This window comes from Podarcis pityusensis (genome assembly GCF_964106645.2).
Source record: "Podarcis pityusensis genome assembly, chromosome: 5".
Lineage (NCBI taxonomy): Eukaryota > Metazoa > Chordata > Lepidosauria > Squamata > Lacertidae > Podarcis > Podarcis pityusensis.
Window position 1 is genome coordinate 63,138,084 of NC_138032.1, and position 23,421 is coordinate 63,161,504.

Consider the following 23,421-nt stretch of genomic DNA (forward strand, 5'->3'; position numbering starts at 1 on the left):
TCACAGTGATCTATCCTTGAGGACTTATACATGGACTTGCCCTTTCCCAAACCAAAGCAGGCACAACTCAGGCCTCTGTTCTCGGCAATGTAAGGATAATATATATACAGTGGTACCTCGGGTTAAGTACTTAATTCGTTCCGGAGGTCTGTTCTTAACCTGAAACTGTTCTTAACCTGAAGCACCACTTTAGCTAATGGGGCCTCCCACTGCCGCCGTGCCGCTGGAGCACAATTTCTGTTCTCATCCTAAAGCAAAGTTCTTAACCTGAAGCACTATTTCTGGGTTAGCAGAGTCTATAACCTGAAGCATATGTAACCCGAGGTACCACTGTATATGTATTTAGTATGCATGCAAAACAATGACTTCTCAGATATCTGTATCTATCTACATAAGAGAAACAGGCCACACTGTCCTGGAGGGCTCAGAGCAATGTAATATATCCCCAATGTTTTCATTGAGCTAAGCAGAGAAAGAAAATGTACAGCATACCTGGCATACACAGCAGAAAAAGGGGGTGGAAAAGACACCGCCTCTCCTACCCTTTGATCTGTGTGCCTCACAGTTTCTGCACACACATTTTGCCTTGTAAGCATATCTGGATTTCTACATGGATCGGCTTAAGCTGTAGCAGGGAAAAGAGGGGAGGGATCAAAGCTGGGAACAAATGCAAACGAGAGAAGTAAAAGAAAAGAGAAGAGGAAACCTTGTGCAAAGCAAGGCTGCTTTTCTACCAGAATTTGCAAGAATCTCTCTCTCTTTCCTCCCACATGCAGAACAAACAGCAGCCATGTGAATAATAAAAATGGTGTTGAGGCGGGCTTTAAAAATATAGAGAGAATCATAGGATTCCCAAGGGTCATCTAGTCCAACCCACTGCAATGCAGGAATCGCAGCTAAATAATTGCTGACAGATGGCCAGCCCTACCTGTGTTTAAAAATCTCCAATGAAGGAGAGTCCGCCTTGCAAGGGAGCCCATTTCACTGTCAAATAGCTCTTCCTCAGCCCTGTGGCTCCAGTTTGTATCTATAGAGACACACAAGCATATATACCTTTGTTTTAAAATAAAAAATAAAAATATTAAAATAAAGACAATATACAAACAACATCAAACATACTGATAAAAAAGGTGGGGAGGAAAATTAGAATGGATAAGAAGGAGGGGAAGGAAAGGGAAGGCCATACCCTACATTAAATTATGTGGTGCATATTTTATCATCACAATCCAAGACACTGATAAATCACTTTATATCCTAATGTTCTGAAACATATCCTCTCCACAAACTTAATTGGACCATGTTCAGTCTCTTGTATTGACATAAATAAAAAATTTAGACCAAGTAGCATAAAAGTGATCTGATTTAGATTCCCCTGTAGTTAGTTTTCTTTGATATGTGAAATGCTCAGAGATACCTAAATCCCAGGCTCTACCAACCCAGTAATCAACTGAGAAAGGTGAGCAAGATTTCCAGTGATTAGCTATTGACATTCTTGCCCACCATATTCCCAATCTGGGATTTATATTGCTTTCTATCAAAAGCAAGGCCAAGACTGGATCTGGTGTTAGTGACTGATCTACAATTTGAGAGGTAAAATCCAATGACAAAATACACAGGATCACAGCTTATAGAACTGACATCACATATTAGTTTGTACTTTAGTATGAAAACACTCATTACCTATGATAGGGGTTGCCAACTTTTTTGGAATACTGGGCACACTGAATTTTGAAAGTGCTGTCAGCACCAATCACAATTCGCAATAAAATGATTTTGCTATCAAGGGACCCCTGTGGAAGAAACTGTTAGTCAGTCATGCTGACTGCACTGCAGGATCAATCCTACTATGGGGCAGAGTGAAGTGTGACCATCACAGGCAGCATATATGGGTGACATAAAAGCTGGCAAAACATCAGTGATTTTAATTTCTTACATTTTGGTGACCCAAAGTGGGAGGGAAGCTGCTAAAATATTTCATATTCATTCTTATAGATCAATTTCCTTGCTGACATAGCTGTATGAAAACACATGGAAAATAAGAAGTATCTACAATTACGTAATCTGTTACGGAGCTTTAAAATTGATGTGCCTTCTGCATTGTCTCAGAATCTGTGGTGTTCCTATGCATTTTTAGGATGTGAAATCCGCAACAGTCAGGGTTTTGATTTTCTACAATCAGTTCTCTTTCCATTCTTGTATCATCTTAGATTTTTGGGAAATTATTTAAGGCACATCCTCATGACACTTACTCAGCAGATGAGATGTGATTATTCATGTGGGTGAGCAGTCCGCACTAGCAAATGGGCAGCATTTGCGAAATCCACCATCACTGCGTGGCAGGGCCAAAACAATCCATTTTAGGGTGTTTCAGGACATACAGACATTTTGGGGGGAAATAACAACAAATATTGACTGAACTAGAAATTCAGCGGTCAAATCACAATGAAATATCACAATCCTGTAAAATGTATTGCAATTGTAACAAGCATGTTAAATGTATTCATTTATTTTTGTCTCTAAGCAGCTGATCTACACACATACACCATGGAGCTCAGTCACTTTCCATATCAAAGTAGCATCTTGCTGGCGACCTCTTTCCTGGAATTTGGACAAAGCTTGACACTCTTTTCAAACAGATGCTATTTCCATTCATTTGAGATGACACCATAGGTCAGAGTCATGGTGGACCTGTGCATTATCAGGTTTGTTTATTTAGCTCACATAGGAGTCACTGGAGAGTAAGACAGCTTGTATGGCATCATATATATATAAAACGTAAAAGTAAAGGACCCCTGGATGGTTGAGTCCAGTCAAAGGTTGCGACACTCATTTCGCTTTCAGGCCGAGGGAGCCGGCGTTGGTCCACAGATAGCTTTCTGGGTCATGTGGCCAGCATGAATAAACTGTTTCTGGCACAATGGAACACCATGACAGAAAGCAGAATGCACGGAAACGCTGTTTACCTTCCTGCCACAGTGGTACCTATTTATCTACTTGCACTGGCGTGCTTTCGAACTGCTAGGTTGGCAGGAGCTGGGACAGAGAAACGGGAGCTCACTTCGTCGTGAGGATTTGAACCGCCGACCTTCCGATCGGCAAGCCCAAGAGGCTCAGTAGTTTAGACCACAGCGCCACCCTGTTTTAAAACAGCTGCACTGGTTATCAGCTTGTTTCCAGGCCCAATTCAGGGTACTCATGGTATTTAAAGCCCTAAATGACCCAGGCCCCAAATATCTGAAAGACTGCCTCCTTCCCTACAGACCCTCTTGGGTGTTGAGATTGGAAGAGAGGCCTCTCTTGGTAGTTCCTCTGTCCCCAAAGGCTCGGGACAAGGGCAGTCTGGGAGAGGGCTTTATTGTGGTGGCCCCCTAGGTTATGGAATTCCCTTCCCACATATCTGGCACCTTCTTTATGCAGCTAATACTAAAGCAGCTTCTGATATGTAATGAGTATGTTTTTAGGACCCAGCTTATCTTTAGGACTGTTAAGTTGTTTAAAATGGTTTTTAATATTGTATTTTAATGCTGTAACCTGCCCTGGGAACTTAGGGTGAAGGGCAGGTAATTAATAAACAAACCATTGCTCAAGCACCATGAGAACAGAATCAGCCCTAAGCAAGACTGTTGGAAGGCAGCCAAGTAGACAACATCTGCTTCCAGGTGAGTGCAGGGTGGCAAATCTACAACTGACAATAATTTTACAAAACAAACTCTCCAGCTTGGCTTGAGCTCATGCCACGTAGCTTGTCCCTGATCCTCCAGAGTGCCTTTTATGTACATAATGTATGGCTGACAGCATCTCCCTCCAGGGCAGTACACAACATACCAACCCTCTTCTGGGTGACTAGGAATTCTCACTGCTCTGCAGCAGCCCGAAAAGACACAAAATGCGGGGATGGGATACCAAAAAATTGACAGGGTGGTGGTGAAGAAGAGAAGGTGTTTCAAAGGCCTATCCTGACACACGCAGAGCCTCTCTGAGCTCAAGAAGAGTCATGTGTGGGGAAAACTTGGCTCAAATGTGCATCTTCTATAAATGTCAACATTATTTTTAGCGTTGGCAGCGCACATGACAAACGAGTGTGTCACGTCATTCTTCAACCTTTTTGCTTTAAAAGACAACAGAAAGCTTTAAAAGAAAAAGAGGAGGTTGCTACTTAATGCTCCTAGAAATTGTTCAGTAACGCAGCATAAGCAGTACAGTGGTACCTCAGGTTACATACGCTTCAGGTTACATACGCTGCAGGTTACAGACTCCGCTACCCCAGAAATAGTACCTTGGGTTAAGAACTTTGCTTCAGGATGAGAACAGAAATCGTGCTCCGGCGGCGCGGCGGCAGCAGGAGGCCCCATTAGATAAAGTGGTGCTTCAGGTTAAGAACAGTTTCAGGTTAAGAACGGACCTCCGGAACGAATTAAGTACTTAACCCAAGGTACCACTGTGATACAAAATAGGCTGCCATGCTAGCAACACTTTATTATTTTGATTTTTGTATTCCTCACTCAATGCAAACACAGGGTGAAGTCCAAAACAGTAGTTCTGTTAGGGCAGCAGAACTTCCCTTGCCCTCTGTCCCAGAAATCTCCCCAAATCTGTTCAGATTTCTGGAGTGAGCAGGGATTGGTGAGGGAGGGAAAGTTCAGTAGTGCAGCCAAAGCTCATTGCCTTAGCTGAGCTGCTCCATTGTACAGTGCTACCTCGGGTTAAGAACTTAATTCGTTCTGGAGGTCCGTTCTTAACCTGCAACTGTTCTTAACCTGAGGTACCATTTTACCTAATGGAGCCTCCTGCTGCCCCCGCATGATTTCTGTTCTCATCCTGAAGCAAAATTCTTAACCCAAGGTACTATTTCTGGGTTAGTGGAGTCTGTAACCTGAAGCGTATGTAACCCGAGGTACCACTGTATACTGTTCATAGTTTCTGGATACAAACAAAATAGAAATACGGGGGTTTGGGGTTGGAGAACCTCATTCACCACCTCTCCAAGAAAAGTCAAAACTTCCTCCGGGTATAAAAGGGAAAGGTAAAACACTGAGGAATCCAATCACAGATCTGTCATGTCAGGTCAGTTAGGTCTGTTGGGTTTGACTAGATGACCCTTGGGGTCCCTTTCCAACTCTACAATTCTATGACTGCTAGTCTTTGCCCTGGAAACTGTAGTTCACCCCTCACAGACAATTCTCAGCATTTTCAAACTAGTTTCAATAAATAATAATAATTTTATTATTTATACCCCACCCATCTGGCTGGGTTTCCCCAGCCACTCTGGGCGGGTTCCAACAAAATACTTAAAAATACATTAAAATTTCAAGTGTTAGTTGGAGGGAATCAGGTGCTTCAGACCTATGGCATGTACAATGCCTAAACATAACTGCATCATGACTCTGCTAAGTACATCTGAATACAAGCCGTCCTCAAGACTGTAGCCGTAACTTGAATTTTGAAATACTGACCCAGAACAAAGTCCTGGGAAAAGTTAGGTTAACATTTCAGGGCGTATCCCAGCAGGATTATTTTCTGGCGCAATTCTCTTTCAGCAAAGGACAACTGAGAAAATTCCAGTTGCTTTGCACTTGTAATCATTCCTTTGGCGACCAGGGGTTAATTGTGAAGGGTTATCTTGACAACCCACTCAGCTAGAGAACAAACAGCATGGCCTGGAACTCCAGTGCAATTGGTTTTACTTAAGTGCCTCTCTTGTTACAGGCTTGCAAGCAAGTGATTTGCTAGAATGTGTGTAAATAAAAGCAGAGCTTTATCCTTACATGTGCAGCAAACATTTTCCATTTCTAAACATTCTCCAGGTTTGGGAATGGTCCACCTTTGATAGGGAACAACTATGTACCACACAATCTGAAGTTCTGATTTCAGAGGAATATATTTCTAAGGAGGTATGGTTAGGATTGTAGTCTAATCCCTCAGTATTCAACACTATTTCAGCATATTTGAGATTGAGCTATACTGTACTTGAATGAGAATAAGGCTTCATTGATCTCAGGGGGCACTTGTTCCCAAGCAAGGCTGTTAATCTTCAGTGTACTTACCAGGAAATAAAAGTCTGTTGATTTCAGTCTACTTTTGCTTCTATAACTTGCAGTTTTGTGTCTATTGATCAAGTTTGGCTCAGAACAGGACTTCTGAGTGTCATAGTGCCCAGATGCAATCCATACAGAATATACCTGCCTAGAAATAAGTTGCACTGAAATAAATGGGGCTTATAAATGGTTTGTAAACTATGCCCACAGCGTTCCCCTGTGGGGATAGTAACTCAGATAAAGAAAAAAGAAAAAAAAGAAAGGAAATGAGATTCATCTGGCATGACTTGTTTTTGATAAAGCCATACTGGGTTTTAGTAATTATAGCATCCTTTTCTCAATGCTCACAGACTGACTGTTTAATTATCTGTTCTATGACCATTTCTGGTATCAATATCAAGTTCACCAGTCACTAGTTACCTGAGTCTTCCTTTTCCCCCTAGCTCCAAGTCTGCAGGGACCTTGCCTGGTCTCCAAGAAATCACCAAGATTATAGACGGAGGCTCTGGGATTTAGAGAAAGTAGGCTGGAATTAAAGGAAACAGAAATCTCCTTGGTGCAAATTAAGACTGGAGCAGCAAATCCCTTTCTAGTAAAGCAAAAGCACTGTACTTCAAACCACGTTTTGGAGACAAATACTTTGGAAAGCTTAAAACAAAATTGATTAGTGCAGCTGTTAACTCATTCCTAATGTTTCTGCCATACTCTGGGTGTTTTAAAAAAGCAGGGTGGACCCTAAAAGGTAAAAGTGAAATGCGTTAGGAGACTTCGCTGAAAGCTGTAATCTAGATTCCTAAAATGACGTATTGTGCTCAGCAAAGTCAGCTGCTGACAAATGCATTGCTACCAGAATGTGACAAGTTAAAAATAAAACCATTTCAGGACTCGAGGTTATATTCAGATTGTTTATTGTCAAGACTATGACAAGCACTCTGTCATATTGTGTTCAACATGCACCCAATTCCACATTAACTGCTCAAAATAGCACTTGCAAAAATTACAGTAGTCTAGTCATAATTTATGATTTGTTACATAAATTTTGTTAACGAGCACTAAAACTGAATTACAGTGTAGTCTAGGTAGTCTGTTATTGCTTGTTGACACTGCAGCTTTGGATCTACTGGAGAGAATCCACTGATATGCCTGAGTTATCAAACTGCATTTTGTTCTACCAAACTCGGAAATCATAAAATGCTGGAGAACACTTAAAAAGAAATTTAGTCTCTCTACTGGACACATTGGCATTCACAGCATGTGGACACACTGACTTCATGATATTTCAGAATAAAGGTTCATTGTACAATGGATTTTTATTTATTTTTTTACGATACTGTTGATATATTCTGCTAGCCGCCTTGGCCATTCCTATAAGTAGTGAATAAATAAATATAGTTCGGGATGCCGAGGGGCCACAAATGGTGAACTGCATGCACACATGAAACTGTAGTCAGTTTCATAACAAGCCAACTTCAAACTATGAGTTATGCAGTTGGTTAATTAAATTAGACACAATGTTTTAAACCAGCAATCCTGGTTGGTAGGTAAGACTAAGACAATATGTTTTAGAAGTGAAACCAAACTCGGCAGAAGTCCTCCTCTTGGCTGTGGAGGAGCGAAGGGGGGGCATGGGCGCTCGCTGAGACTTGCCCATGGTTTAGTGGTGCTATATGCAAACTGGACCAATATCATGTCACAAAAAAGAATGTTCTGCTTATGTTGTAACCCCAGCATTTTTTAAAAAAAACCACTCAGTTCGGCAATCATGAAATCACTTTGGAGCATGTAGTGAACAGACTTGTATTCAACCAGTTCCCTGGAAAGTGGTTTCATGCTTGCTCTACAAAAATAAGGGGAGCAATTTCCATCAATGTGTAAGTTGTGATATAAATTCAAAAATATTGCATTAGGAATTATCTATTTCATGAACTGATTTTCTACACAAAGTCATTGGGTTCTTCTTGAGAGTTGTGCATGTTTTAACAAGTCTCAAAATATATAATTTTGCAGTGTGCATTCCAATCTCTTTAAAATAGTTGTGCAAATGATTTTAACAAAAAAAAGGGGGGAAGCTAAACTTATAAAAATTAGGTATTTGTGAGGAAAAATCTAAAACCTTTTAAATATTTGTGAAAAGCACAGTGGAGAGAAATATGGTAGGTACGAATGAAAAAAAAGAAGCATTTTTTTGTTGACAGCTGGCAACGCAACAGTAAAATGGCACATTTTCCAACATGTTTACTCCACTCCTCCAAGATTTCCAGCAAAATGTTTTTTTTACTATTGAGGGAAGAGTGGGAGAAATGAGATTAAGACCACTGCAGCATTCTGAAGTCATTCTTGAGACTGACCAAACATTTACTCGTGCCCAATGTTCTATTACAGGAAACTAAGTATACAATTCCCAAAGTGTGTTCTCGCTGAGAGAAAGTTACCAGCACAGACGTTTAACACAAAATGGGAATCACCATGGGTATGCCAACATTTTGGATGTGAATAGCATAAACCACTACTGAAATCCTGTGCATCTCTTAGCCAGTGTTCCCTAAGGACAGAAATTTTTGATGGTTCCTTTTCACACACACTATTTGCCACAAACAGGGTCTTTCCCCCCTAGATAATGAATTAAAAGCTTCCTGGATAAAATTCTGTAAGTCTTGTTCCTGTGCAACCTTGCTTGGATTGGATGAGGAAATCCCTGAACAGATTGCATGCAAATGCAACAATACTAGCATAATTAAACTCCAATGATGCCTCTGTCATAGCTTGCATCCTGTAAACAAAGTTTGCTGTATAATTAAGTATCAAGGTATACTGATATGACAATATCCATGGCGTGTGTGTCATGTCTAATGCCACTTATCACATGAAGAGTTCATCTGATTCCTTGTCATGTTTTCAGTTTTTGAGCAGGTTAGGAAGGGAGTGGAAAACCTATCATCTGTATCACATAAAAAGCTACAGCTTTCTGTGTAACAAAACAATCGAATGACCTCTTTACCATGATGCCAGCCATAATGAGTAATGAACTTGTTGGACGTGAAGGGTTAATGTTCAATAGCATTAACACTCCCTGAGAGATTATGTCCTATTTCTTTTAACTTACTGCACTGCTGTAAGATGCAGGAGGGGCCTTGAACCTTAACAAGGTAAAATACAGCAATGATAAAACATTGCGCCCTTTAAAGATACAGGCAGGTTAATTCTATGTCCCAAGGTTAGCTGTTTATTTCCTACTCGGATGTTATATATTGTATCTCCAGGAAGATGCAACATACAATTTTATTCTGACAATTCACAAGGCAATCAACATTGGAACTAATAAAACAAAACAGTGGACGGGGTAGCCAAGACATTCAGATTCCAGCCTCAGACTGCAAAGCATGTAACCAGTGCTCTTATACGATTAGTGCTATGCAGGTCAGATTTCTGAAGTAGGAGGCACATTTTCTCTTAGAAAACCAAACTGAGACTAGAAATCCATTGGGATCTTTGAAATACTTCAGACTTAGAATCTGTATAACAAACTTGAAAAAAAGCCAGCATTTAAAAGACATATTACTTTGGTAAATGTATGCCTTTTCTCTCCAAAAACCAGATTAAGCAAAACTTCAGCACCTGGTTCCGTTGTCTTCCTGTGAGCTTTTAGTAGCACAACCTCCACTAAAACCAATAGGCTAGAGATGAAAAAATTATTCTATTTTATCATTCCTGTTTATTTTGCATACAAATCTCTGCTTTGTGCTGTTTTCCTAGAAAGCAGTTGGCACCAACTTCCTGTATCCTGATTATTAAATTGTGCTATTATTGCATTGCAGATGCCTGAAGTGTCAAATAAAAATGATCCAGGATAAGCATTTAAACTGTGTTTAAAATACTGGCTGCAAGCTTTTAAGCACAGGGAAGTTTGCCTTGGTCAGGCTCAATGTGATGTTGCCCTATTGAGCTGATGTTTAATTGCTGGCATGGCTAAGCAAATGCTAACCTTCCCTTTGTTCTGGGATTTCTTCTTCCCTGTCACTTTAAAATATCTAAGCCTGATAAAGCTTGAAAGCTTGCACCAAGAGCTGCAAAAACAGTGGTAGGTCAGATTAAGGTATTGTTGTATCACGTGCCTTGAAGGGCCACCCTGTTCCGGACATTCAAATAGTGCATTTGTGGAATCAGGCACACACTGTGCTGTGTCTTTGTGACAAAGACTAAGATTTCCATTTTATGCCTTTTCACGGAAGTCTGCCCCATGTCCACAGCTTAAACACCTATTAAGGGTCACAGATAGCCTTTTCGCCAAGTCACATACCCAACAAGAGAGGGCAAGTTTGATGAGATATCTAAAAACAATACATGAACAACCGGAAGAAAAAGCGCCAAAACAATTTTATTTATGCAAATGAAACATTTTCCAAGTAACCCTGAGAAAACACAAGGGTTACAAGCAGAAGGTAACACTCTGGGCAAGAAAAGGGTGGCTACCCAGGTGTTTCCAGCATTTTACTAGTCTGAATATTAAAAAATGTCCTCAAATGTGTATAAAGATTAAAACTATGTCAATATGCCTGGTAACTTATCTGAAATATATCTGTTGACGTTTCCCCCTCATTTCCACTGATTTATATAGTACCTAAATGGTTGGCTGCTCTGAGGATCAATATGCTTAAGTCTTTTCTTTAAAAATCAGTATGTGCATTTTAATAATGTTTCGTTCCTCCACATCCAATAAATTGCTTAATCTTAATGACTTTTCATAAGAAAAGGAAGGGCCTTTAAAATAACACCAGTTTGTTCAGTAAGCTTCTTCATATTCCATAATGCAAACAAAACCTTTAAAAAGGCCTCACTATTGTAAAATATACCATTACCTACACAGACCTTTGAATATACCACTTGATTTTGGTTTCCAGGAGTGGCACTACAATAAACATGACGCATGACTACAGCCTATTTGCCTAATTTGCTGTAACCCTATCACACCAGAAATGCCGAATGAACCTAGAAGGAATCAGGAACCCTCATAATGGACAGGATTGTTTGTCCTAACAACAGCTTAAGATGTTGGTTCATTATGAAAATCCACTGAAGTCATACAAGACTCTTCCACTTCCAGTTCTTCACCCAGCAAAGGTTCTTCACAGTTTTGCAGCCATGAAATTGATATGTGGCTTCACCAGAGGAAAGAGTGGCAGACTGCGTTTGAACTCTGTCATATTCTGAATCACGTCTGGCTGCAAAGAAACATTTTAGAAAAAGAAACTTTGAGAATCAAGCACATAGCCTATATGTATTCACTGAAGCAAAATTCATTTTTTAAATCATCAGCCAAAGGGTGACCAAGTCCTTAAGTCTCAGTTAAAAAGCCAATAGCAAAAAAAAATATAACTAAGATCCAAACCTTGTTAACATAAGAACTTCCTTCAGATGCAAAAATTACCAGATAATATTGCCTAAAAAATGGCTTCTTACAAAACTATATATCCAATATGTTATGATGACAATCTTAAGACAGGAACATCTCTCTGTGCTTGACAGGTAGGTGTGGTTTGCTTCAAATGGCCAAATACAGAAGCCTAATTGGGCCTAATTAGCTCCATGTACCAGAAGTGCCACACCCCAAATCTATACTATTCACGACACTCACAATTTTTCTAAAGGCTTGTTCACACAGTGGTTAAGCTGTCCCAAGCATAGCAGCCAGATAGGTCTCATGAGTAATGCATTTCCTGGTGGTGATATGCACCACCAGCCTCATTTGAACACCGGGATAGTTACTTCTAAACATGATAAGGCTGAACGAGAAATAACAGTGTTGGAGCGTATATTGGGCACTCTCTTTTTTCCCATAAATGATTAAAAAACATCTTACCTGTGGCAGTGGTGGAGCTGGTGCCAGGTTTACATCATTCTGAGATGGAAATTCTCCCACAACAGGGCCTGTTTAAAGCAACAACAACAGTTCATAAACCTCTAGGAAAACATCTACTTTTATACACAGATATTAAACAGACCACTAAAAGCAAAGGGTTGAACTGCTTTTCGTGCTGCTTGAAAATCTGCACACTTGCAAACTTTTCTCACATTTGTTATTCTCCAGGACCCCTGAGAGTGAATACTCCCACCAATCCACTAGAGGTCATAACCATCCTTTGCAAAAGATTCTGTTTGTTCTACCAAGTGTTTTTCTGTGCAAACTTGAGTGAAGATTATTTGGAAACAAAGAAAGGCACTCAGTACTTACAGGAATCCATTTCCCGTGCTAGTACATGCACGGATACTTTGTGCCTTCTTTGAGCATCAACTGACAACATCTCCTACAGAAAGACAGAGGAAAGAGAGATGAGAATCGGTTATTCCAACAAAAGCACAGGAACATCTGTACTGCAGACCAAAGTGTGCAAGAAAGTCTGCCAGCCTGGAGCAGATGTGCCTGACCCAAGCAGGACACTTTATCCAAGTAGGGTGGAATGTCCAAAAAGGAAGAGAAATATGTAGCCTATGCACACTGTGATATGCAGCCAACTGCTGCTTCTTATGCTGTCATATACAATCTCAAGTCACTCTTTTGCAAACATGAAAACACCTGTTCAGTGTTAAACAAAACTGACCTACTGGGCCCCTCCCTGATCCTGAGCAGGGCTGGCTTGTCAATATTTCAGTTATGCCAGTAAGTCCACCCCATTAACTCACCCTAGCTGTTACATAGTGCTTGCGGCCTGCCCAAGAAAACCTCAAATTCTGCCAAAATCTCTTCCACATACTGTGGAAGGTAAATAAAATTAATGATGAAATAGGTGCGCTTAACTAGAGATGAGAGCCATTTTTGAATAATGTAGAAACACCAGCAATGCTTAAGAGTAATATTAAAATGTATGGCAAGACTAAGCAATTCAAAGTCAATATAGCTGTCAGTTGCTCAAATCTTTTAAAAGCTTCATTAACAGAATTAGCTGGGGAGTAAATCAAATGCCTTCCACAACTGTAATCAAATAATTTAACTACAATGCACTTATATTAATAATTAACATTTTCTTAATCGGCCCTAATGACAAGTCTACTGAAAACCATGATGCAATGTACAGTCAAGTTCTATTAGCACTGACTTGAACACAATGAGCATTCATAATTAAAAGTAACTAAAGTGGTTCTAGAAAAAGCATCTCCATTCCAAAGTCGGGGGGGGGGGCAGTTAATGGCAAACTCCTTACACAATTATTTTTTTAAGAGAGGCTTCAATTCCAAAATATTTTTTAATTTACTTTTTTAGATGGCAGAAAGAAGTTTGCCTCACTTCAAAGAAGTTGCCTTGTAATCTCTTCAACAGAAATGCTGCACAGTATTTCATTCCCTTTCTTGCATCCCTTCTTGCAGTGTGTGTGTGTGTGTGTGTGCGCGCGCACGCGCGCATGCAAAAGCTGGACAGATGCAATGATGGGGGAATGAATGGACTGGGGGTGTGGGTGGAGGAATATGGTGTGGGGGTGTGCATAAGGGGTGGATTGATAGGAGGAGCATGGCTATCATCTTGGATATCCTCATGACTGCTCCTGGTGTGGAGACACTGAAAGCACATCTTCTACCTCTTGATTACATAGTCTGCAACCATGCATTTTAACTGCACACTGAGCAGCTGTGTTTGACAGACAGGATAAGGATTCAGAGCTCTCTCCTAATCCACTCTGCTGTTTGAAAACAGGGACCCAAAGGGATGTGCACTGCCCTTATATGCTGCCTCTTTCAGCTGTGTGTGCATTTGGCTTCCCCCGGTACTTCATGCTCTGCAACCATTGGGGCATGGAAGGAAATACCCTTTTGTATGGTTTCTAGCCTGGGGGTGGGGGGAGGGTTCATTAGTTGGGCTTCTACTGCTGAAGAGTCATGTGCTTCCTTGTCCACCTCCACCTTGTTCTGTTGTACTACTCCCAAAACCAATACTGGCATATATGTAACATGTATTCTGCTTAGGCTATTCAAACCAAAGATCCAAAAAGCATGCATGAATTTGTCTGAGTCACTTCAAAACTGTAATGACCATGCTCTTTTTAATAAGCACCAGTTATTAAAGGGGGAAAATTAGTTCGTCTGAACTTGAACCAACAGCCCTGGAATATGTTTAACGTATTCATTTTTACCTGCCTTGCAAGCTGCACACATTGAACCCTTGCTTGTTACTGCCACCTGGTCGTATTGCTTTCTTCCACTGGCAGTTTGGAGGGGGAAAATGTTTTGCATGTGCGCTACTGCTTTAGCAGACAGCGCTGTGCCTTTTGGCATTGTTTATCTTTCTGTCTTTCTTGCAAGTTGCGGGCATTGTGACCTGATGGTTGCACACCTCTTAGCATGCACAGAGTGCCTCTCTCTGTGTCCATGTGGCATGTGAGTGCTGTTGCAGTCTTGCCCCTGATTTGGGGAGGTTATTCCAGGGACATTGGGAGCATCACTGCTGTTAATATCGTAAGAGTGGCCCTATCGGATCATACCAAAGGCCTAGCTTGTGCAGCATTCTGCTCTCACAATGGCCAAGCCAATGGCTATGGGAAGCCCACAAGGAGGACAGGAAAACAATAACACTATTATCTTTTGTATTGTTCCTGTTGTTTTTTTCTCCTTGTATCTTCCAAGCTGGGCTTAAGTTAGACCAGAGGTTTTCAACCTTTTTGGGTCCATGGCTCCCTTGACCAACAATATTCTTTCTGTGGCACCCCGTGGGCCTCTGGAGCCCAATTATGTCACCCCCTGCCTGCAAAGCTAGCAGCCCCTCACCTCTTTTCAAACAGCCTCCCTTGTAGAGTGTTCCCTCAGCCTCCTCTTTTCTCCCCTCTCCTTGGGAATCCTCTGGGTAGCTGCCACCCCTGGTCTCTGAGCTGCCCCCCCCCCAAGAGAGGTGCCTCCTCCCACTGCCCCACAGGGGCCTGGGAAGCAACCCCTGGCCAGCCCCAGAGACACCATTCGCCTGGGGAGCTCATAGCCAGGGCTGCTGCAACAAACAGTTGTGCAAGCCTTTGGGAGGCAGAGATGCAAGAGGGTATCAGAGGAGGGAGGGAAGGAAAGAAGGAGAGACAGAGGCCAGTGTTGTCCATGGCACCCGTGATGATCATTCAAGCCACCCCAGGGTGCCACGGCCCACTGGTTGAGAACCACCGAGTTGGAATATAGGACTCCTCCGCTATGTACTTGTATTGCAATAAGCAGCTGCTCAATAAGGCAATATTATTAATTTTGCAAAATCACCAATTACTGTTATACATACAGAGCTGATTGCAAGGTTCAAACAACCCTATAACTTCCTTAAATACAACATACAAACAGTTCAGGTGCTATACGTAACAATGACAATAGTAGCTGCAGAGATGTCCCCAAGGACAACGTGTGCTTTGTAGAATCTGGCTAAAGAACAACAACAAAAATAGTTGTTCTTCCCCACCCCCCTCTACTTTAAAAAGCTTTTAGAATATAGTGTCACAATTTTAACCCACACAGATATATATAATTGTTCCTGTAAAGAGCTTTGGCTTGTCCAGGCAAAAAAGAGAAAAAAACCCTATCATTTACATGTTTGAATTATGCTGACAGTATGCACAGAATTAAGTTAGCAAGAATAATTGGGGAGCAACATTTTTACCCTGATAAAAAGAATGTGGAATAAAATAAAAAACAGAAGAATGTACTCACAGGCTCTATTTTCATGTTCATAGCACACAGCAACATTTTAACATCTGGTATATATATACTCCATTTAGATAAAAGTTGTGATGCTTATCAAGTTCTCAAACTGTTATTAATATATTCCCTTAAATTTTACACAATTTTACAATCAGAAGCTAAACTAATCAGAAATATTATGATCAGCTTACCTTATAAAAGTGCATAATATCATCCTTAGTAAGAGTTTTGAGATATGCCACTTCAATGTTATCTGGACGACAAAATTTATAATTAATACAATTATGCAATTTACACTTCCTTCAAATCACATCACCTCAACATATTGTAATTATAATTATTATTTATTGAATTTATATACCGCCCTATACCCGGGATATGCCTGTCACTGAAAATATTGCTATCCTGAAGGATCAGGACATTTTCTGAATGCACATGTGACATTCCATGTCCTTAACTATGATTAATGGATCAGGAGTATCTGCATCAAGCATCGTATGTTCTTAGAGTGATGCAAAGGAAGGGATAAGGCAGCACTGGAATTTCTAGAATGCAAATCCCTCATCACATAACCGGTTATAAGAATACATGCCAGGCAGGTTTCAAAAATGGAATGTGGTCTAGATGGGGCAAAGAAATTGGTAATACCACAGAAATAGCTACCGTAATAATAATTTAATTTTAAAAAATTATTATTTGTACCCCACCCATCTGACCGGGTCGCCCCGGCTATGTGCAGCATCCCAGCATTGTGACTTTTGACACTAATTAATCTTCCAAGTGTATTCCAGAACTAAATATTATTATTTTATCATGCATGGTGGGTACACTTTTAGATGGTCTGAATTGTTACTTTTGTTAAGCTGTCATCCAAAAAAATTACATTTCCAGCTTGGGAGTGCTTCTTACCTCTGTCAAAGTTATATTGCTGGGAAATAATTTCGCCCCAGTATTTTGCACACTCAGCAGACAGTTTCTTTGGTTTGTCAAGACGACGAATTGCTAAAGCCTGGATGTGCTTCTGGAAGGCTTCATCAGACATGTCCTCTATACTCTTCTCCATGGTTTTTAAAAAAGCTTCAACCCTGCTCTCCAAGTAGTGTGGAGGTTTTTCTGACTGGATGATAAATCGTAGTCCTTGGATACCATTTGCCCGCCGTGGACCACTGAACACAATGTAACCTTGAAAAAAACCAAATAATTCATTCTATTAGACTCACTAAATAAAAAATTAAAAAAGACAGAAGGGGTTTGTATTTCTGCCCTTGAATTCTGGCCAAATTCTAACATAACCATTAGTGCCTTAAATGGCCTTACATCGAGTGACTAGATGATATAACTATTGTAACTAATCTCAGGTTTTAGCTTTCGTGCAAGCTAACGGAGGGATCTCACATTATGCATTTTGACCATGAAGAAAACAGCATATATATTAAAATTGTATACATCACTTTCATGATTCTCCTGTATCTCTTTGAAACAGTGATTTCATTGATTTGTCACTGAGCATGAAGGGCCCCAAACCAGCAATAAGATTCCACAGCCATCACATGGACAGCACATTACATTGAACTATAGTGGCTGAAGTATACAATCCAATTTCTGCTCACTATAACAATATTTAGGTGATCTATGGAGAGAGGCAATCTATTATTTACCTAACTGTTCTTTAGTGCGCAGAGTATTGAAGCAAGGCTCTGAGATGATTTGACAGAAGAGCTCCAAAAACATATTCTCTGAGGTGCTTTGCATATCTGTTTGATAATATATTTCAATGCCACAATTGTTATGAACCTCGTTCCTCTGTTGATAGACGAACCAACCTCCTAAAAAAACATGAAAATGATGTAAAGGGTCATTTTGAAAGATGGTCAAGCAGGGAACCATCCATCGTCAACAGAATTTGAATGGAAGGGGAAATATATTTTCTTCTCTAAACTAGTGTACATTGCAGAGAGAGTATAAGTACTCTATATAAATGCAATCTGGAGGCCCAGGACTGAAATGAATTACTTTTTCTAGTCATGGTTTCTTTGTGCCATGAGCAAAGAACTTCAGCTTATATTATTATCAGATGCATAATTACCCCAAACAATGCCAGTGACTGATTTGGTAAACAGTAGTTCCCGTTTCCACATTAGCAACCAGCCCCAAAATGGTGCATGATCTGCCCATGATGCACCTCTACACATTGCTATCGATTTTCCTACTCTGCAGTGCTTAACTCTTTGCACTCTGTCAACAAATTCAGGATATATATTTGAAAGTCAAATACTGAGACTTGAGTGATTTCATTTGTATAGTAATTCTGTACTCTATTCAGTGAGGAAGACCTTTTCCTCCAAAACTAACACAGAGATTCACAACACAGACCTAGATTATTGTTGCCAAAAATATATATCATTTTGGCGTTGATTTTGAAATATTTGCCATGCAGTACTGAAAGCAAGTCACTTTCTAAAAACAAATCAAGAAATTTCATCCTGACTTATTGCAAATGTAAGCACCATGAACCTCAGCTTTATATGTTTTATAGCTTATGTCCAAATGGACAACTTACTGTCAGGCAGCTGTACTTCTCTATACCTTACAAGCTGGCTCGGAAGCAAAGGTTTTGTATGAGCATGCTCAATGAGAGTGTCTTCAATCATTTGCATAATTCCTAATGCAGCCTGGAAGAGAAGAAATTCATCAGAGAGTTTATTCATCTCCTGGCAATTGTCCATGTGGTAGCACACAGAAGGATAACAGGTATTAGGGGAAATGGCAAAATTAGAAAGGAAAAGGAGATGACTAATTGCAGCAGATGCAAGCATTAGGAATGCAAAGCCGAGTTAGTACGTGTGACAGCTATGAAGCACGCAAAACTGAAAGGCTGAATCTCTGTTTCTACATTATGTTTTAAATACTTTTAGAAAACAAGATCAACTTTTAAATAAATAATAAATACGTACATACATACATACATACATACACATTTTGTATGCAATGCCTGTGCCCTACATTTTAGCACACAAGGCTGAATTGTTTTTTCCTCCCTGCCACCCCTCTTCATTTACAGAAAATATATCAACTCATTGCTACTTTGATGTCCACAGCCAGCATCTGCTGTATCATGGGTCAAAGGGCCCCATATTACTCTTGTCTCCTACTCTTCTGCATTTGGTTTCTGAAAGTTTAGTGAAACCACACAATTCCTTAGTTCCCCCTTCATTTCCTACTTTATGCATTGATTAAGTTCCAAGTCCATGGTCCTCTTAAGCCTGTAACTATGAGAGACGTGTATGCATCATGGGGCTAAAACAATACAGCTGCACAAACAGCAAGAATGCCTTTGACAAGCCAATGTTATAAAACCCTTTGACCATCTCCAGAGAGGAGTCTTACTTTCTGGAGTTGATATCAAAATCACTATGCATTAAAGTACCAAAGAAAACCTTACGATAATGAGAAACAAATCTACAAATAAGCCTGAAGTCACTCTAGGGAAAGCCTTTATAGAGGAAACAAACTCATCAAGATGTATTGAAATTAAATCCAAAATAATAAAGGCTGTTAAAAGCTAACTGTGCTTATAGAGATGCAAAACTCCGAAGCCTTTTTGAAATATACAGTCATATTCAGATATGCAACTTCAAAATGAAAACTACAAGACTGGGTCAACTGATCTGAACTCAAGAAAATCTCATTTAAAATCTGCTTTAAAATTCAAAATCAGTAAGCCAAAACCTTTTGGATTCTTACCTCACAGAAAGTAACCTTGCACAGAAAAGAAAACATTTTAAAACGCTAAACCAGGGTGTGGTTTGATTAAACAAATAGGAAAGCCACTTCCTCTTCCATGAAACCAAATATCCAGGTATGGTAGATGTAATTGTTCACTGCGCAGTTCACTATCTGGGGAGACTCAAATAGTTTTTACTAGTTCTTAATGGCTCATGCGGGAGGACTTTGAGACTTTGCCCTTTTGGTTTGCCTTAAGTCAAATTATTTTACCATTACTATGGCATTAAGGGTTATTTTAAGATGCTCAGAAATAAGTGAGCTGGACATGCTCATTCACTGTTGCCTCTTAACATAAAATATACACAGTTTCTACAGATACAGTACCTTAAAGTTTTTTCTACAAACATGGCTGTTGGTATCTTCCTCTTACTTATTTTATCCAACCAATATACGCAATATTCAAACATCTCACAAAGCTGTACCAGGCAATCTTATACTATAACATTAAAGTCACAATGTCTATTATTTCCAGCTCACAGACTGCCATTTAACATTAGCCACTGACTTCATTCTCAGCTATTTTAAATACATGCTCTTGGTTCAAATTATATGCCTGTTTGAGAACTTAAGTGTGTGGATCTAGCATTCAATTTTACAACCTTATTTCATCACTGAAGCAGACTGCACAGATACCATGAAGTATAAACTGCCTGAAAGCTCATTCCAATACATGTTGGAATGCAAGTCCCTTGAACATTCAAGTAGTTTTGCTTGATTTTAAGAAATCACTTAACAGGGTCAGTTACTTAACAGGGTCAGTTACTTATCTGGGACAAAAAGGAAGCATCACACAGCCAAACAGTTCAATCTTGAATGTGAAAAGTATGCTTAAAGAGACATCACAGATATGATTGTGCACCTGTACTGTCCCCAAGATATGTAATAAGAAACAGAAACTTAAGTCTGGGATACAGCATTGTGCAGATTTCATTTCAAATAGATGTCATAGCCTTTCTGTGTTATTTTATACTCTTTTCTCTAGTTAAAGACACCCACAGAACAATATTGGACAAGCAAACCTGTAAGAGAGACTCACTGACAGAAAAGCTTATGAAGATTTAAAAAGCAAGCATGGATAAAAGTAAACCCTTGATTTTACGTACAATTATCAGTATAAATCTGCTTCTGGTGAAAAACATATCAAACCAACCTGTTTTGTTATATTGCCATGGAGAAGTGCTTCAATGTGTAACCGTGACAACAGCTGAGAAATAAAGGCCTTGAGACGGGGAAGGGTGACATCTACAATAGATATTTAGATGTTTAAAATCAATCACATTTTCCATTTCGAAAAACAAGGCCTATATCATCCTAAAATGCAATACATGTCTTAGAAGATGACAAAGAAATTTATAATAATCAACAAAAGTCAGTGGGAGTTTTCTTCACAAATATTCAGGTTTGGGAAAGTTTCCAGGACAAAATTGCAGTGCTCACTGCGTAGTTTGCCTTGCTTAGAATTCACATGTTATTTGACCCAGATTCCAACACAGAAAAGAAAAGAGAAAGGCAGACAGACAGACTATGCTGCACTGCAGTTAGGCTAAACAGACATCCAGCCTCAAAAATAGTAACAGTCATTCAGGTGGTGGCTGAAGATAAAGCTTAAGCTGTTAACTACATAAAAGAACATGTAGTTTATCATTCCCCATCATCTTGACAGCAATTATTTCTGAATGGCAGTTTCAGAGATTGGTGGTTATTTTGAAATTAATTAAACTTTTCATAGATATGTATGGTAGGATTAATGCCTTTAGCTACAGGCACATCCAAACACCCACTGAAACACATGTGAGTGTAGATGAATGTAAATGGTGAATACAAGTTTAAGTGCCACCAGAGTGGATTGTGGCAATCGACCTTAGAAACTAAACAATCAGAATAACCTAGATTTCACACCTCCACTCCCTTGTAGAAGTGTACAAAGGGAAAGATGGGACACATACACAGGGGTCAGGGGGTGAGGAGAGAATGTTGGAAAGAAATTTCTTCCTCCTGCCTGTCTACAGCCAGGCATATGGATCACTAGTAAATAGATGCTGTGTGAATAAGATCTCTGATATCACTGATGGTAAGGTAGAGAACATAGGAATGCTGTATTTGGGGTTGTTCTTGAGGCTGCAGCTACCGCAGAATGATTATGCTGGCTGTTACACAGGGAGGCAAGAAGCAATCATATTGCAACAAATTCTGCACTGACTGATGGTTATCTGCCTAGCCCAATTCAAGGTATTAGTACTGGTGTACGAGACCTCTTCAACCTGGGATCCAAGTATTTAAAGGAGCGCCTCCCCTGATAACTCCCAGCCCAGCCTATGCTCCAAGACCTGTGGAGGAAGTCCTGCTTGGGTGCTGCTGGAGGGTGAGGCCCATGGGGTGGTGAAGTGGAGCAGGGCCTTCTCAGTGATGGACTTCCACTTATGGAACCCCCTCTCAACTGAGATTATATTGACACTGATGTTTCAGTGTCGCTTAAAGACAGTGCCGCATGCAATGAAGTTGTCCCATTACTGCAAGGACAACAGAGGGGGGCAGCAGAGGAGGGCTCTTGTCTTCATGTCCTGCCTGTAAGCATCTCCAATGGCATATAGATGGCCACTGCTGCAAACAGAATGCTAAACTAGAAAGATGTTTGATTTCATCCATAAGACCATTTAGCACATCTGGCCCTGAAGATGTGTATGGGGACTAGGTTGGATTGGATAGTGATTTCCCCTTTGCTTCATTCTCTGTTGCTGTCATTAGAATCACTCATGAGTTTGTGTTGGCCCAGTTCTTTTGTCTGATAACAGACATGGGCTTCTAAGTGGAGCAGCGTGAGCCCTGAGTGAGCTATGTGGCTGCAAACTGGAGTAAGTGAATTAAATATCTGCTGCTTTCTTCCTGAGACCTATATTCTGCCCTGCCCCATGCAATGTTCCTGAACAAAGTGGAGCAAATTGTACGAGTCTGGCTGAGAGTATAAAACAAATATTACTGTGCTTGCCTTTGTCTTGAAAGAGACTGAGTGTTTACAGAGTTCACAGACTTAATATGACAGAGGTTCAGCTTGCCAAACTGGAAAAGCAGCAACTATGCTTGGTGAGCAGATGAGTGGCAGTGCCTGTACCTTTCTCCAATGTTCTGATTTTCCCTAGACTCAAAGAAAATTGATGAGCTAGAACAGCTGCATCTCTGGACTTTTAAAAGTTAACAGGGAAACAGGACTTGAGAGTGGAAGAAAGGAATGGCATTCAGCATGCTGGGGTTCTGAAAAGTATTTGGAAATCTCATCTGAAAACAGGAATATTCAATGTACTGGCATCTAGGTGTTTTGCACTACAATTCACATCATTCCTGAACACTGACTATATTGGCTGGGGCTAATGGGAGTTAAGAGTCAAACATGGGGGGGGGGCACGGTATTGGAGACCCCTCTCCTAGGACTATCAAACAGAATTTTAGAACTGCACAACTGCAACTGTAAAAAAATAAGAGGCAAATTATATATCCATGGGTCATACTGCATAACCACTTCTTCCACAGGAATATGGAATTAATTTCTTAAAGTGTTTTTATGCTGTCCAGATCCCAGAATTTAAAAGGCACTCTTTAAGGGCAGATTGTTTGAACTAAATGAAGCCCCAGTTAGGGGGATTAAGTTCTTGAAATCTGTCTGCACCAAAACTGTGGGACTTTTCTGTGAGGGACTTCAAACTTCACATCTGAGCACACTTTTGGAAGCTTACAATCTTCTTGGATTGACTAGTTATTGCTGGTGGATAATTTTAAACTAGATATATTTTAGAGAAAGATATTTTGATGATTATGCTAAGCTTCTTCACAATGGACTTATTTTAAATGCTTAAAGCTTTGTTATTTTAATATTCCCTCTGTAACAAATGTGGTTTTGGTTATCATTAAGGATTATTTAAATTCTAAATTTAGATCTTAAAAACCTAGAACATGA

At 40.1% G+C, this 23,421-nt stretch overlaps 1 protein-coding gene and 1 long non-coding RNA gene across 8 annotated transcripts in view; one reads left to right on the forward strand and one right to left on the reverse strand.

The window, feature by feature from the left end:
- Positions 1 to 339: 339 nt before the first annotated feature.
- Positions 340 to 6,922, forward strand: LOC308477840. The gene is made up of 2 exons (XR_013986731.1): positions 340 to 2,702; positions 3,549 to 6,922. It is a non-coding gene; the product is annotated as an uncharacterized lncRNA (long non-coding RNA).
- Positions 6,923 to 10,390: 3,468 nt separating this feature from the next.
- The window catches only part of IDE (insulin degrading enzyme), a 53,067-nt gene continuing 40,036 nt past the window's right edge, over positions 10,391 to 23,421 (reverse strand). For all 7 annotated transcript variants that reach the window (XM_081006763.1, XM_081006765.1, XM_081006766.1 and 4 more), the window contains exons 18-25: positions 20,623 to 20,714; positions 18,247 to 18,358; positions 17,345 to 17,512; positions 16,596 to 16,868; positions 15,878 to 15,939; positions 12,265 to 12,337; positions 11,893 to 11,960; positions 10,391 to 11,254 (exon numbers count right to left, since the gene is read on the reverse strand). In XM_081006763.1, coding sequence (XP_080862889.1) covers positions 11,159 to 11,254; positions 11,893 to 11,960; positions 12,265 to 12,337; positions 15,878 to 15,939; positions 16,596 to 16,868; positions 17,345 to 17,512; positions 18,247 to 18,358; positions 20,623 to 20,714 — 944 coding nt within the window. In that variant the 3' untranslated portion in view covers positions 10,391 to 11,158. The remainder of the gene's footprint in view (positions 11,255 to 11,892; positions 11,961 to 12,264; positions 12,338 to 15,877; positions 15,940 to 16,595; positions 16,869 to 17,344; positions 17,513 to 18,246; positions 18,359 to 20,622; positions 20,715 to 23,421) is intronic.